Source organism: Bos javanicus, chromosome 7 (genome assembly GCF_032452875.1).
Source record: "Bos javanicus breed banteng chromosome 7, ARS-OSU_banteng_1.0, whole genome shotgun sequence".
Lineage (NCBI taxonomy): Eukaryota > Metazoa > Chordata > Mammalia > Artiodactyla > Bovidae > Bos > Bos javanicus.
Genome location: NC_083874.1, coordinates 94,589,744 through 94,602,681, shown reverse-complemented (window position 1 = coordinate 94,602,681; position 12,938 = coordinate 94,589,744). Strand labels below are relative to the sequence as shown.

Below are 12,938 nucleotides of genomic sequence, written 5' to 3'. Positions count from 1 at the left end.
AAATCCTATGGACAGAGCCTGGTGAGCTACAGTTCATGGGGTCCCAAAGACTGAGTGACAGAGCATGCACATTAATAATATTTATATTTAGAATTAAGGCCAAAAGTAACTTATTATGGACCCTATAAAGTTTTTAAGGATAAAACTTTGCACTCTGATATTTTAAAAATAATTTTTCAAAGTTATTGCATGAATAGCGGTGTAAGAAAAATATCTGTATGTACCTTAAAACCATTGCTAAATATGCATAAACAGCCTCCTTCTTCCATTCTGGTTAACTATTAATCATTATTTGTCCTTTCATGTGGCCTTTGGTATGTATTCTTAGGACATAATAAAGCTAGAGTAAGAAAATAGCTAGATGTGGCTCACAAGTCCAAAAAACTGTTGGCCTATGAAAGTTTGCACTTTGAAGAATGAGTTCAAAACAGGGTTTCAATCAACTGTGACAGAGCTTTTATTCTGCTAGAAAATTCTGGAGAAGGGTCACGGCAATGCCCTTTGGCAGAGTTTCTTCTAACCAGCACACCCCCATGCCCTGGCCAAGCCTCTCCCAGTTCCCTGCACCCTCGCAACCTGCCCGTTTCCAAAAGTATACTCAGTGACACGAACGACAGAATTTTTAGATATGAATACCTTACTCAAAGTGGGACTGACACAGCGTTTTTAGAGGAAGACTTAAAAACGAAAACAGGAAAAAAAGAGGCCAACCATGGGGCTACAAACAGCAAAGGCAAAACCTTGAATATCGTGGAGGATGTAAGAAGAGGGAAAAGTGGAATGGGACACAGATCAAGAAAATGTGAAAGCTTCCCAGCAGAGCTCTATGCTAATTTCCAAATCCCAAACCACAAAACCCATTCAGTTCCAACTGTATCTGTTATAGTATTCAAGCTCAAAGTGTGTAAGTACAACAGGGTATGGGAGTACAGTAAAGAAAGAGGACAAAGTCAGATGAGTGGGACAAACAAACGAAAGAAGTGGGAGCAATATCAAGCAGCCATCTAACTCTGAGAGAACAAATCAAAAGGAGCTGCTCTTTGCATTCCAAATGGTTCAAAATTCCAGAATACTGGAGAGGTGAAGAAGGAAAAAGGAGACATTTAAGGGAAAATATTATGAGGAAATGGGTTTTGGCTTCATTAACTCTGTGGTATTGAGGATATAAAGACTATAACTAATTTTATTTTTAAATGCAAATCAGAGCTTCAAACCCTGCAGAAGAAATGTGTGCATATATTACCTCATGGCTTTTTATGGAATATTTCTGGTAAACAGGAAAAGATCTAGAAATGAAATAAATTTTTTTTAAATGTGGATTTGAGAGACATACTATTAATAAATAATAAGCTACATAAAATGAATTTGAAGCTCATTTATTTAAAGTGCCAAGTAGAAATGGCAAAGATCCAGAGCAGGGCAGCAGACCTACAGAAGAAACCCAGGAAAGAGGAGCACAACTATCTCATTCTAACTCCAAGGAAACAACGCCACATTTCTTCAAACCATCTCAAAGAGAAAATGTTCCACTGATTTCTAGAAATACGAAGGAAATCAAATTCTCCCAACCCTCATAAATCAGTTCCAGGATTTCCTCAGGGTAGTTATGCAACACGAGGCTTGGAGCCACAGTTGGGGAATGGAACTGATCTTTTAAAAAGAATCTGAATTTTTACAGTGAAACAACAATTCCATTCTACTTGGCTGTGGGGCTGCAATACAGCATCTATTAATGCTAAGTACTAACAAGCTGCCTCTGTGTACTTGTGTGTAAATCTTGAATGATATGTAGGAAAACTTTACCTTCCCTTAGTGTAAGCAATACATGGCTATGTTAAAGTTGTGATAAATACTACCACTTTTAAGTATTTACTACATTCCAGTCTGGATGCTAAGAACTTTACACTATTCTCTCATTTACTCTTTGGCATAGCTCTAGCAGGGGGTGGAGGGGTGACTATTATGTTTATTTTACACACAGGGAAAATAAGGCCAAAAGAGGATGAGTGACTTTACCCAGGAACACAGCCACTAAGTACCAAGGTGAGGATCTGAAATCAGGTCCTTTTGATAGCAAAACTTGTGCTCTATCTGCTTTGCTGTGTTTAATATTCTGATTCAGTACATGTCAAATACCAGCTGATGAATACAATCAACGTTCATACCCCCAATGGGCTTTTACTTACCACCTAGAGAAGAAAAGCATCTTATAAAGAGTAGCTCTACAAACACATTCTACTATGCCTGAAGACCATTATAACCCAGAAAACTGTGCCTGGTTACATACAAACTCAATGCCTTAAAAAGGGCCAGAGTCTAACCAAACAAAGGTGATTAGAATAATAAAACGTAACAATCAAAAATCTAGATGACAAAGGTTAATTTTAACTGATTTGGAAGATTTCATTTACTACAATCCATGGGATCACAAGTACTGCTTTTTGTTAAATTATTAATAATAACATCAACAGGAGTTAACTGCTCAAAACAACAATAACAACAACAAAAAAAAACAGAAAAGGTCATCCTAACATCCTAATTCAGCTTATTTCCCCTACATTTAGTTACTCTCTTCACTCAATATTTGTTCCAACTGAGTATAGACACAGTAAGTTTTTAGATTGTAAGATTTTTCACAATGAAATGATCAAAGGGGAAGAAGGGTTTCATTTGCTTGCATGGACTCCAGCCAGTAAGTTCTCTACCCACGCTTCTTATGATCAGCATCATCAATGTCATAATTAGGAGTTTAACAGCCTCCCTGTTAGATTGAAAAGGCCTGTTTTTCATTTATTTTAGTCTACTAACATAAATTTACTTTTTAGCTGAAAATTTATTTGGACAAGTGATCTTTCCTTTCTGTAAATATGGAAATCCACATAAGAAATGCTTTTACGGACATTTTATACATTTCTTTGGAAAGGTGTATCCTATCTTTGTATAGGTATAGCCTATAGTCCCTATTTCACTTTTTTAAACTGTGGTTTAAATGTAAATCTCACATAAGGATAACCTGTATTTTTTTCAAACCTTAAACCTTCTTCTGTTATAAAATAGAACACTTAGCTGCAATGTAGACTCTATACGAGTAAAGACTCAGAAACTTTGAAATAAGATTCCATGAACACATTCTGGATGCTACTGTGTACTGAAAAGCATTTATACCATCAGGGTGTGGATTTCTTTCTTCTTTTATCACTCAAGAATTAGACTAGCATTTATCAACGTCATTACAATTTCTTCTAATCATCGCAAATTTTAAAGCTTTTTTCAAGTCCCAAAATATTATCAGTAATATTTCTGATTTACGGGTCAGGAAAAAGAAATGGCTAAATATATCAGTAACATCTGCACTATTAAAATTAAAAACTAATTAAAAATTTTTTCAAAGTGCTATAAACGAGTCGTTTAAATTTAATTCTCAGTCCCTGACTTTCCCCATCCCTTCCAGGGGTCCTATTTCTGAGCTGGCCCCCAGTGAAATGTATTTTGGCTCTGTTGAGCTTTCAGAGATCTTTATTTTTAGAACACTCATATTACTATATCATCCACACAGGATAGGCATGAAAAACAAACAAACAAAAAAAAAAAAAACACTGCTCTCTGCTGGTGAAACTTAGTGACCCGCGTCCCTTGGGGTTGGGACATTTAAGGATCAGCTGTCTTAACCAAGAGACAACCCCAATCGTGAAACGTACGCCTAAGTGCTTCACATTCTCACTGGGGCTTTTTTTTTTTTTTTTTCCTTCTAAGAGTGTTCTTTGATTAGGCTGGCCCCTGCCCCTGAAACGAAGGACCAAAGACTTTCCCCAAAATGTTAAAAAAAAAGAAAAAAGAAAACTCTCCCCCGGTGACCCGGACGTTGACATTCATGAAAGGGGAGGCGGGGGGAGAAAAGAAAGAAAAGGAAAGCTCCGTCAGCCCCCTTACCCAGACGGGACAGTCGTGGACCACCAGCTTGACGTTCCCAAACGCGCTGGCCTGATACTCGGTGAACACGGGCCGCGCGGCCGCGCCGCTCGCGCTCAGCAACAAGCTGCTCTCGTCCCCGGAGACCAGCGGGCTTCTCCCCAGGTAGGCGCGGATGAGCCCCGACGGCCGGCTGTCCTGGTGGAACGCGTCCCCCTCGTTCCCCAGCGCCACGATGTGAATGGACCTAAGGCGGCCGAGACCGGGGGGGAGAAGAGGCGCGTGGTGAGCGCGGGGGACAGCGCGCGGCGAGGACGGGCGCGCGAGAGCCCCCCGGGCCCGGGGTGGGGCGCACGGCACGCGCCGGGGCTGGAGACCAGAGCGGGCCCCCGACGCGTACGTACATGATCTCCAGTCCCCCGGGGCCGGGCGGCGACGCGGAGAAAGGTCGGCTCCTCGCGGCCTGCAGGGGCCAGGCGGCGGCGTGGTTTCCGCCCCCCACCACCACCACGCGCGCCCCCCAGCAATCAGCTCATCCCGGGCCGCGTCTCCCCCTCCTCGCGCGCCTCCAGCGCGGCGCGGCCGACGCAGAGCGGGCGGGCGAGCGAGCTCCGGGGGCCGCGTGAGCGCCGCCAGCCAGTCAGGAAGTGCCGGGGAGCATCCCGGGGCGGGGGTACCCGCCGTTCCCGCTGCCGGGCCCCCGCCGCCGCCGCGGAGACTCGCCGGGCGCCGCGCTTTCCCGGCCGGGCGGCCCGCAGCCGCGCCTCTTGCTTCTGGCTCAGCGGCGAGTGGGGGAGAAGCCGGGCCTCCGCCCCTCTCTGCGGGCCGGGCGGCAGCCGCACGTGCCGGCCTTGGGGGGGGGGGGTCTTCGGGCGGACGCGGGGGCCTCGCTCCCCGCTGAGGCTCCCCCCCGAGCCCGGGCAGCGGCGGCGGCGGCGGGCCGGATACAAAGGAACGGCCCGCGCGGGGCGCCGCGGAATATAAATTAATAAATACGACGCCCCGGCCCGAGAGCTCCCGGTCACCAATCCGCCTGCAGCAAGTTTGTTCAACTCGAAAGGCTGTAACCGGAGCCGAGCCGGGGAAAGGGGTGGGGGGAGGCGGGGTGTGGTGATGGGCGGTTGCGGCCCCTGCTCCCTAAAGACTAGGGGAAAAAAAAAAGGTAAGGGAAGCCAGGGAATCCAGCCCCGTGGCCGCTCCAGCAGCACCCCCTCTTTTTTTCCCTCCCCCCTTCTTGGCCTTGACCAAAAGTGTTTTTACCAAGTCTGCCGCTTGGTCATTTGTCAACATGTAGTACAGCTGTTTTCTACAATCATACTTGGAGAAAAAAAAGAAAGGCAACATTCATCGTAGTGCAGAAAGGGTTCTTTGTTCACGCACCGATTAATTCGCGAACGTCGCTTCCCGGGAGGATTATTTACTACTTCAAACTATATTTGGCATCTTTTTTGACCGAAAGCCGGAGGATTTTGTTTTGTTTTGTTTAAGTGTTGAGGTTCTGATTGTGATAGCTGTAGGAAGTCGTTACGCGTGAGGTTGTTTAACGTGTTTACAGACCAAATGCGAGCTTACGTGGGGGATTTTTCGGTACGCATTATGGCTACATGTTTAATAATAGCTCCTCAGGCCAGCTGAAAAAATAACGATCATGCTAATGCAAGGATACTTTAGATTCTTTCATGATAACGCCTTGAACTAAAGGCTGTCAGTGTCCCCAAAGGGCCTCAAATTCCTCGATGCAAGTGAACACTGGAATCCACTGGATTCGAAGAGGAGCCAGAGTTTACTCTGGGGCTCTGCCTCTCCATAAACAGGAAAATTCTCGCAAGTGCTCCGTGTTGAAAGAGTTCTTGTTTATCCCTTTATTTATTTTGCCCTACTTTAAAATGTTGCTGTTTCTTTTCTCAACAGAGCTATTTTGAGGCTATGAAACAGGAGGTGCTGAGTAGGGCAGTGAAAACCCCAGGGTGAGAGGCGTTTGGAATGTAAGCAGCTTTTTATTGTGGGCCCCGGCTGCTCAGTTGAAAGGGGTTTAATAGTTTCTCATGCTCAGATAGGGTATAATGAGGGGGCATTCTTTATGTAAGTCACTGATGTTTAAAAATCATATTTTCCTTTGCACCCAGTATAGTTTCGCTTTTAGTCTCTAGAAGCACCCCAAAATAATACAAGATCATCTTTTCTCATGGGTCATCAATCGCCGCCAGTAACCCCAAGTCAAAAGCAAAGACATCGGAATGGTTGAATGGATATAGAAAATGTGGTATATACATAGAAAGAAATATTATTCTGTCTAAGAAAATAGGGAAATCCTGTCACATGTTGCAACATGAATGAATCTTGAGGGCAATAAGCTAGTCATAGAAAGACAAAGACTGCATCATTCCACTTACAAGAGATATCTCAGGTAGTTAGACTCTTAGAAAGCAGAATGCTGGTTTTAAGGGGGCTTCTGGAAGAGGAAAATTCAGAGTTCAATGAGTGTAGAGTTTCTGTTTTGTAAGATGAAAATGTGAAAAGAACTATTGCAAACAAGGTGCATATGAAAATGTGCATTTTTAAATGGTGGCAAAGGTAAATGTTGTGTTTAATGCATTTTACCACAAGGCAGAGAGAGAGTTAGAGTTGCTGGAAAGGGGCAGGAAGGGTTGGGAAGCTGGGAAGTTGCTGGAACCTGGCAGACAGCATTCAGTTTTTCCTCAGTTATTGAGTATGTAAGCCAGGCCAGTGCTGGTACACATGAGAGATATTAAGATACATAAGACCCAGTCCTTATTCTTGAGAAGCTAAATCTATTATTAATGGTCACTGTGTTATGAATATTGGTGCGTCTGATCCTTTTGAAAATGTACTTGTTCCTTAAAAATTATCATGCAGGTTTATGCATTCAGTAATACAGGTAGGAACAAAGTACAAAGATAAAGTTCAGTAAACGTTAAGAAGAGATCTGTGCCTTCTTTGTCATCAGAGAGAAGTGCATGGAGGAAGTAAGCACTGTCTTAGGTCTTAGAAGAGGAGGAGAAGCCTGCTAGCTTGGGAAGAAGGGGAGGTTAGAAATACTAGAAAGAACGGACAGACCTTATATGCAAATCACATGCAAAGATGTAGAGATGCGGATGATCATGGCTTATTCAGGGAACAGCAAGAGCTAAAATTAGTGCTGGTGTTCTGATGCCTTCATTACAGCAGGCAGAAATGAGAGTGGTAGAGGCTACCCAAGAGATTTCCAAAGTCAGACTTGGTGATACTCAAGTTACAACCTTGGAATCCCTAGACCAACTCTGTTTATTTGACAAAGACTAGCTGGATGCTCACCAAACCCATTTTCTCTTCCAGGCACCATAGAAAAAGGACATGTCCCAGAGTTTTTGCATGTAGATAGGGCCATGAGATTCAGAGAAGGCAATGGCACCCCACTCCAGTACTCTTGCCTGGAAAATCCCATGGATGGAGGAGCCTGGTGGGCTGCAGTCCATGGGGTCGCTAGGAGTCGGACACGACTGAGCGACTTCACGCTTTTCACTTTCATGCATTGGAGAATGCATGGCAACCCACTCCAGTGTTCTTGCCTGGAGAATCGCAGGGACGGGGGAGCCCGGTGGGCTGCCGTCTCTGGGGTCGCACAGAGTTGGACACGACTGAGCAACTTCATGACTGAGCGACTTCACTTTCACTTTTCACTTTGACGTATTGGAGAAGGAAATGGCAACCCACTCCGGTGTTCTTGCCTGGAGAATCGCAGGGATGAGGGAGCCTGGTGGGCTGCCGTCTCTGGGGTCACACACAGATGGACACGACTGAAGCGACTTAGCAGCAGCAGCAGCAGGGCCATGAGATTAGTTCTCACTAGTGGAATATGATCCCTCCTGAGCAGTTAAGGAGTGTACCATCTCCATGTTTTTTCATTTGGCTATCTACCAACTGGATGAAGGCAGGTCAACCTTGAAGCCATGTGCTTGACTGTGTTTGATCTGCAGCTTGGAAGCAACCCGAGTCTCTGAATTATTAGTTACAGCAGAGCCTCCTCATGGCATGCACTGTACTCTGATATGAGTGAGAAAATAGATCTTTATTGAATTAAACCAGATATTTTGGGGTCAATTATTATAGGAGCTAGTCACACAGTATCACTGATTGTCCATTTCCCAATATCTTAAAGACTTTTTTTCATAATTATCTTAAAGACTACCTTTTAAATAATCATTTCTCTTTTATGTACAATTTTTATTGGGTTTATATATTTGTAGTTTCCCTCATTAGTAGCATTAAGGGTTTGTTTGTTTTCACTTTTGCCAGTGTGTAACAAATTGGATTATCTATGTCCTCCAACCTCAAGGTCACTGCAGAACACACAGATAAGGAAGGACCTACAGCCTTAACAGTATGTTTTTGTTTTCCTGGCTGGCATGCCATCATTTCATATTCATTCAGATAGATGATCTTATCCTGAGATAAAATATAACCACGTATGAGTGTAAGATGCATCTCCAAAGTGGGGAGCCAGCATCGACCCCTGAGATTCCAGAAAAGGTATTTGAATTTTTATCTTCAAACATTTATTTTTTACCCCCCCCCCAAAAAAAAGGAAAGAAATTAAGCTCTGCTGATATTTAATGTGAGAGTTGGTGGTGGCACCCCCATTTGATCCCAAAGTGGGCAGGCATTCAGGGTGTTCCAGGGAGAGGGTGGGAGCACCTCAGCACACAGTGGGAGAGGGGAAGACTCTCTCCTTTGTTCACTTTTTTAATATGGTTTTTTAACTGAAGGATAAATGCTTTACAGAATTGTATTGGTTTCTGCCAAACATCAATATGAATCACCCATAGATATACATATGTATCCGTAACATATTGCCACATGTTGCAGTTTCTGTATCTGACTAAATGGATTTATAGATGACATTTAAGTAAACTATTGCAGCATGGATCAATGGAGACAATGTTAATAATGCAAGAACGGGCAAACACAATGGACTGAGCTGACATTTCGGGCACTCTCTGGGAGTCACATGGTAAGGTGAAAAACTAATGACTAATCAGATTGACAATCAGTTGGCAATAATCATTAAAAACTGCTTTAACAGACTTAGAGAATGGACCGTGGACATGGCAGAGGAAGGAGAGGGTGAGACGAACTGAGAGAGTAGCCTTGACGTAGATACACCATCCTGTGTAAAATAGACAGGTAGTGGGAAGTTGCTGTGTACCACAGGGAGTTCTGCCCGGTGCTCTGACAACCTAGCGGGGTGGGTGGGAGGGAGGGGGTGTATGTTTACTGATGGCTCATTCACATTGTTACAGCAGAAACCAACACAGCATTGTGAAGGAATTATTCTCCAATTAAAAGTAAATTTTTAAAAACTGTTTTAGGCATGGATTTATAGTTACTTTTGCTAACATCTTCACCTGAAGGATGTATTACAGTTAATAGATAATGTTCTGAGTGAAAGTGAAAGTCACTCAGTCATGTCTGACTCTTTGTGATCCCCATGGACTGTAGCCCATCAGGCTCCTCTGTCCATGGAATTCTCCAGGCCAGAATACTGGAGTGGGTAGCTGTTCCCTTCTCCAGGGGATCTTCCCAACCCAGGGATCAAACCCAGGTCTCCTGCATTGCAGGCAGATTCTTTACTGTCTGAACCACCAGAAAAGCCCAAGAATACTGGAATGGGTAGCCTATTCCTTCTCCAGAGGATCTTTCTGACCTAGGATCCAACTGGAGTCTCCTGCATTGGAGGTAGATTCTTTACCAGCTGAGCTACAAGGGAAGCCCTATCACAATTAGCTAATCACTTAAAAACTGGACTTTTAAAGTCCAGTTTTTGAACTGTGGTGTTGGAGAAGACTCTTGAGAGTCCCTCAGACTGCAAGGAGATCCAACCAGTCCATCCTGAAGGAGATCAGTCCTGGGTGTTCATTGGAAGGACTGATGCTGAAGCTGAAACCAATACTTTGGCCACCTGATTCAAAGAACTGACTCATTTGAAAAGACTCTTACGCTGGGAAAGATTGAAGGCAGGAGGAGAAGGGGAGGACAGAGGACAAGATGGCTGGATGGCATCACCAACTTAATGGACATGAGTTTGAGAAAACTCTGGGAGTTGGTGATGGACAGGGAGGCCTGGCGTGCTGCAGTCCATGGAGTCGCAAAGAGTAGGACACGCCTCAGCGACTGAAAGGAACTAAAAACTGGACATCCAAACTTGAAGATAAAGCTCAATGATATTTCTAAAATGTTTAAGGAATGAACGATTCAAGCAATACTTTAAAGAAAATTCACCAATTATAAGTGCTATGAAGTCTTTTCGGAGCTTCCTTAAAAAGTCAAAAAGCAACATATCACTGGGAAAATAGTTTTCTTCTTGTGAAGATAAGTGTTATTCCCAGCAACACATGGAACACAAATGAGGGGGAAAAACTGCATTCCTTTGATAGCAAATACCTTGAGTGAATATAAAACATTGCTAAAGACCTAAAGACACCAGTATTGGAACATGTTACACAATGTGGGAAGTTTACTATAATGTTAAACAAAAAGCACAGATGTTTTCAATATGTCTCATGTTATGGTGTTGAGTAGATTCTGTTTCAGTGTGGTATTTACTAGATTGTGTTTCAGTAATGAAATACATTTTAAAAATGACAGTTCTGTGAGCCACTAAAGGAAAGCTATAGTAGAGAGATATTCTTTCTCTAATACAACTTATGATGGTATTTTCAACAATTGACTTTAAAAAAACAAACTTTATTTTATGCAAAACTTCTGTGAGTGAGTTACTTAGACTTAAAAAAAAAAAAAAAAACTGTTTAAAGAAAGGAAGGGTTCCAAGCTTACAGTGAGAGCAACCACATGGAATTCATTTGAGGTATTTCTCATAAGCAGTTTTCCCAACAAAGAAGCTGGAGCCAGAAACTAAGGTTAATTTTGTGAAAACAAAACTTGTATAGCAGTTTTTAAAAATGCTTCTTCACTGTAAAATATAGCACATACAGAAAAGTGCATAATACCAATGCATGTAGTTAATAAATAATTATAAAGTAAGCATTCCTAAGCAATCTCCTGGTGCAGAAAGTGGAGCGTTATCAGCACTCGTGCAAGGGTGCACACACACACACTGCCCCCAACTCACAGCTGCCCCTTCTCAGTTACAGTTCCATTCTTTTTCTTAGAATCATGAGCCTGATTTTTGTGATGACTATTTGTTTATTTTTCCTTACAGTTTTACTATCTATACGTGCATTCCTAAGCTGATATTCTGGTTTTTCTTGTTGCTCAACTTTATGTAAGTTGCTGCTGCTGCTGCTAAGTCGCTTCAGTTGTGTCCGACTCTGTGTGACCCCATAGACAGCAGCCCACCAGGCTCCCCCATCCCTGGGATTCTCCAGGCAAGAACACTGGAGTGGGTATATAAGTTGAGTCTTATATATATACTCTGTACACTCTATATACTCTTTTGTGTCTTGGTTCTTGTGCTCATCTTCATTTGTAAGATTTATTTATGTTGTTGTAGCTGTGGTTTGTCCCTATTATTCCTTTTTATTGCTAAATAGCATCCGGTGGATATATAAATTACTATTTACCTATCCATTCCATTTTAGATGCCCGTGTGGGTTATTTCTAGTTTTAGCCTATTCCAAGCAAAGCCTGATGCGAAGAGCTGACTCCTTGGAAAAGACTCTAGTGCTGGGAAAGATTGAAAGCAGGAGGAGACAGGGATGACAGAGGATGAGATGGTTGGATGGCATCACCGACTTATGGACATGAGTTTGAGCAAACTCCGGAAGTTTGTGATGGACAGGGAAGCCTGGCATGCTGCAGTCCTTGGGGCTGCAAAGAGTCAGACACGACTGAGCAACTGAACTGAACTGTCAAGCAAAGCCACCAAAGACTACTCTTGTTTTAAAATATAGTATCTTGGTGCATATGCTAGATCACAGGGTAAGTCTACCTCTAATTTTGGTAGATAGTACCCAACTGATTTTAAAAGTGGTTTTAAGTATTACACTCCCAGTAGCAGGGCATGAGAATTCTCTCTATATTTCTTAATACACTTAAATAACAGTTAATATATGCCAGACAGGGGGCTTCCCAGGTGGCTCAATAGCAACGAATTTGCCTGCCAATGCAGAAGACAAGGGGATGCGGGTTCGATTCCTGGGTCGGCAAGATTCCCTGGAGGAGGAAATGGCAATCCACTCCAGTATTCTTGCCTGGTCCAAATTCTATGTACTGAGGAGCCTGGTGGGCTGCAGTCCATTGGGTTGCAAAGAGTCGGACACGACTAAGCACACATACATGTCACATCATATGCCAGATATATTAAGTGCTTTATAAATATTGACTTTTAAATAACCCTATCGAGTAGGTTCTAATCCTAATTTACAGGAGAGAAAATTATAGCATAGAGAGGCTAATTTACTTGCCCACAGCTATACAAGTAGTGAGACTCCGGGAGCTGTGATTCAAACTCAAATAACTAGCTCCAGTTAGCAACCCCTCACCCACTCTGTGTTTTGTGATTGAAAATACATGTAACCTATAAAAACTCTGGTTATCTTATAGGTTTTTTTAAACCATTTGAATAACATTAGGTAAGATGGTCATCTCACATGCAAGTAAAGTAATGCTCAAAATTCTCCAAGCCAGGCTTCAGCAATACGTGAACCGTGAACTTCCTGATGTTCAAGCTGGTTTTAGAAAAGGCAGAGGAACCAGAGATCAAATTGCCAGCATCTGCTGGATCATGGAAAAAGCAAGAGAGTTCCAGAAAAACATCTATTTCTGCTTTATTGACTATGCCAAAGCCTTTGACTGTGTGGATCACAATAAACTGTGGAAAATTCTGAAAGACATGGGAATACCAGACCACCTGACCTGCCTCTTGAGAAATCTGTATGCAGGTCAGGAAGCAACAGTTAGAACTGGACATGGAACAACAGACTGGTTCTAAATAGGAAAAGGAGTACGTCAAGGCTGTATATTGTCACCCTGTTTATTTAACCTATATGCAGAGTACATCATGAGAAACG

General features: G+C 43.0%; 2 protein-coding genes across 3 annotated transcripts in view; one reads left to right on the top strand and one right to left on the bottom strand.

The window, feature by feature from the left end:
- Positions 1-4,513, bottom strand: part of RHOBTB3 (Rho related BTB domain containing 3) — a 58,225-nt gene extending 53,712 nt beyond the window's left edge. The window contains exons 1-2 of the mRNA XM_061424422.1: positions 4,314-4,513; positions 3,931-4,156 (exon numbers count right to left, since the gene is read on the bottom strand). Of these exons, the coding sequence (XP_061280406.1) occupies positions 3,931-4,156; positions 4,314-4,315 (228 nt within the window). The 5' untranslated portion in view covers positions 4,316-4,513. The remainder of the gene's footprint in view (positions 1-3,930; positions 4,157-4,313) is intronic.
- Positions 4,099-12,938, top strand: part of SPATA9 (spermatogenesis associated 9) — a 60,239-nt gene continuing 51,399 nt past the window's right edge. For both annotated transcript variants that reach the window (XM_061424435.1, XM_061424432.1), the window contains exon 1: positions 4,099-4,194. The gene's annotated coding sequence lies outside the window, so the exon portion shown is untranslated. The remainder of the gene's footprint in view (positions 4,195-12,938) is intronic.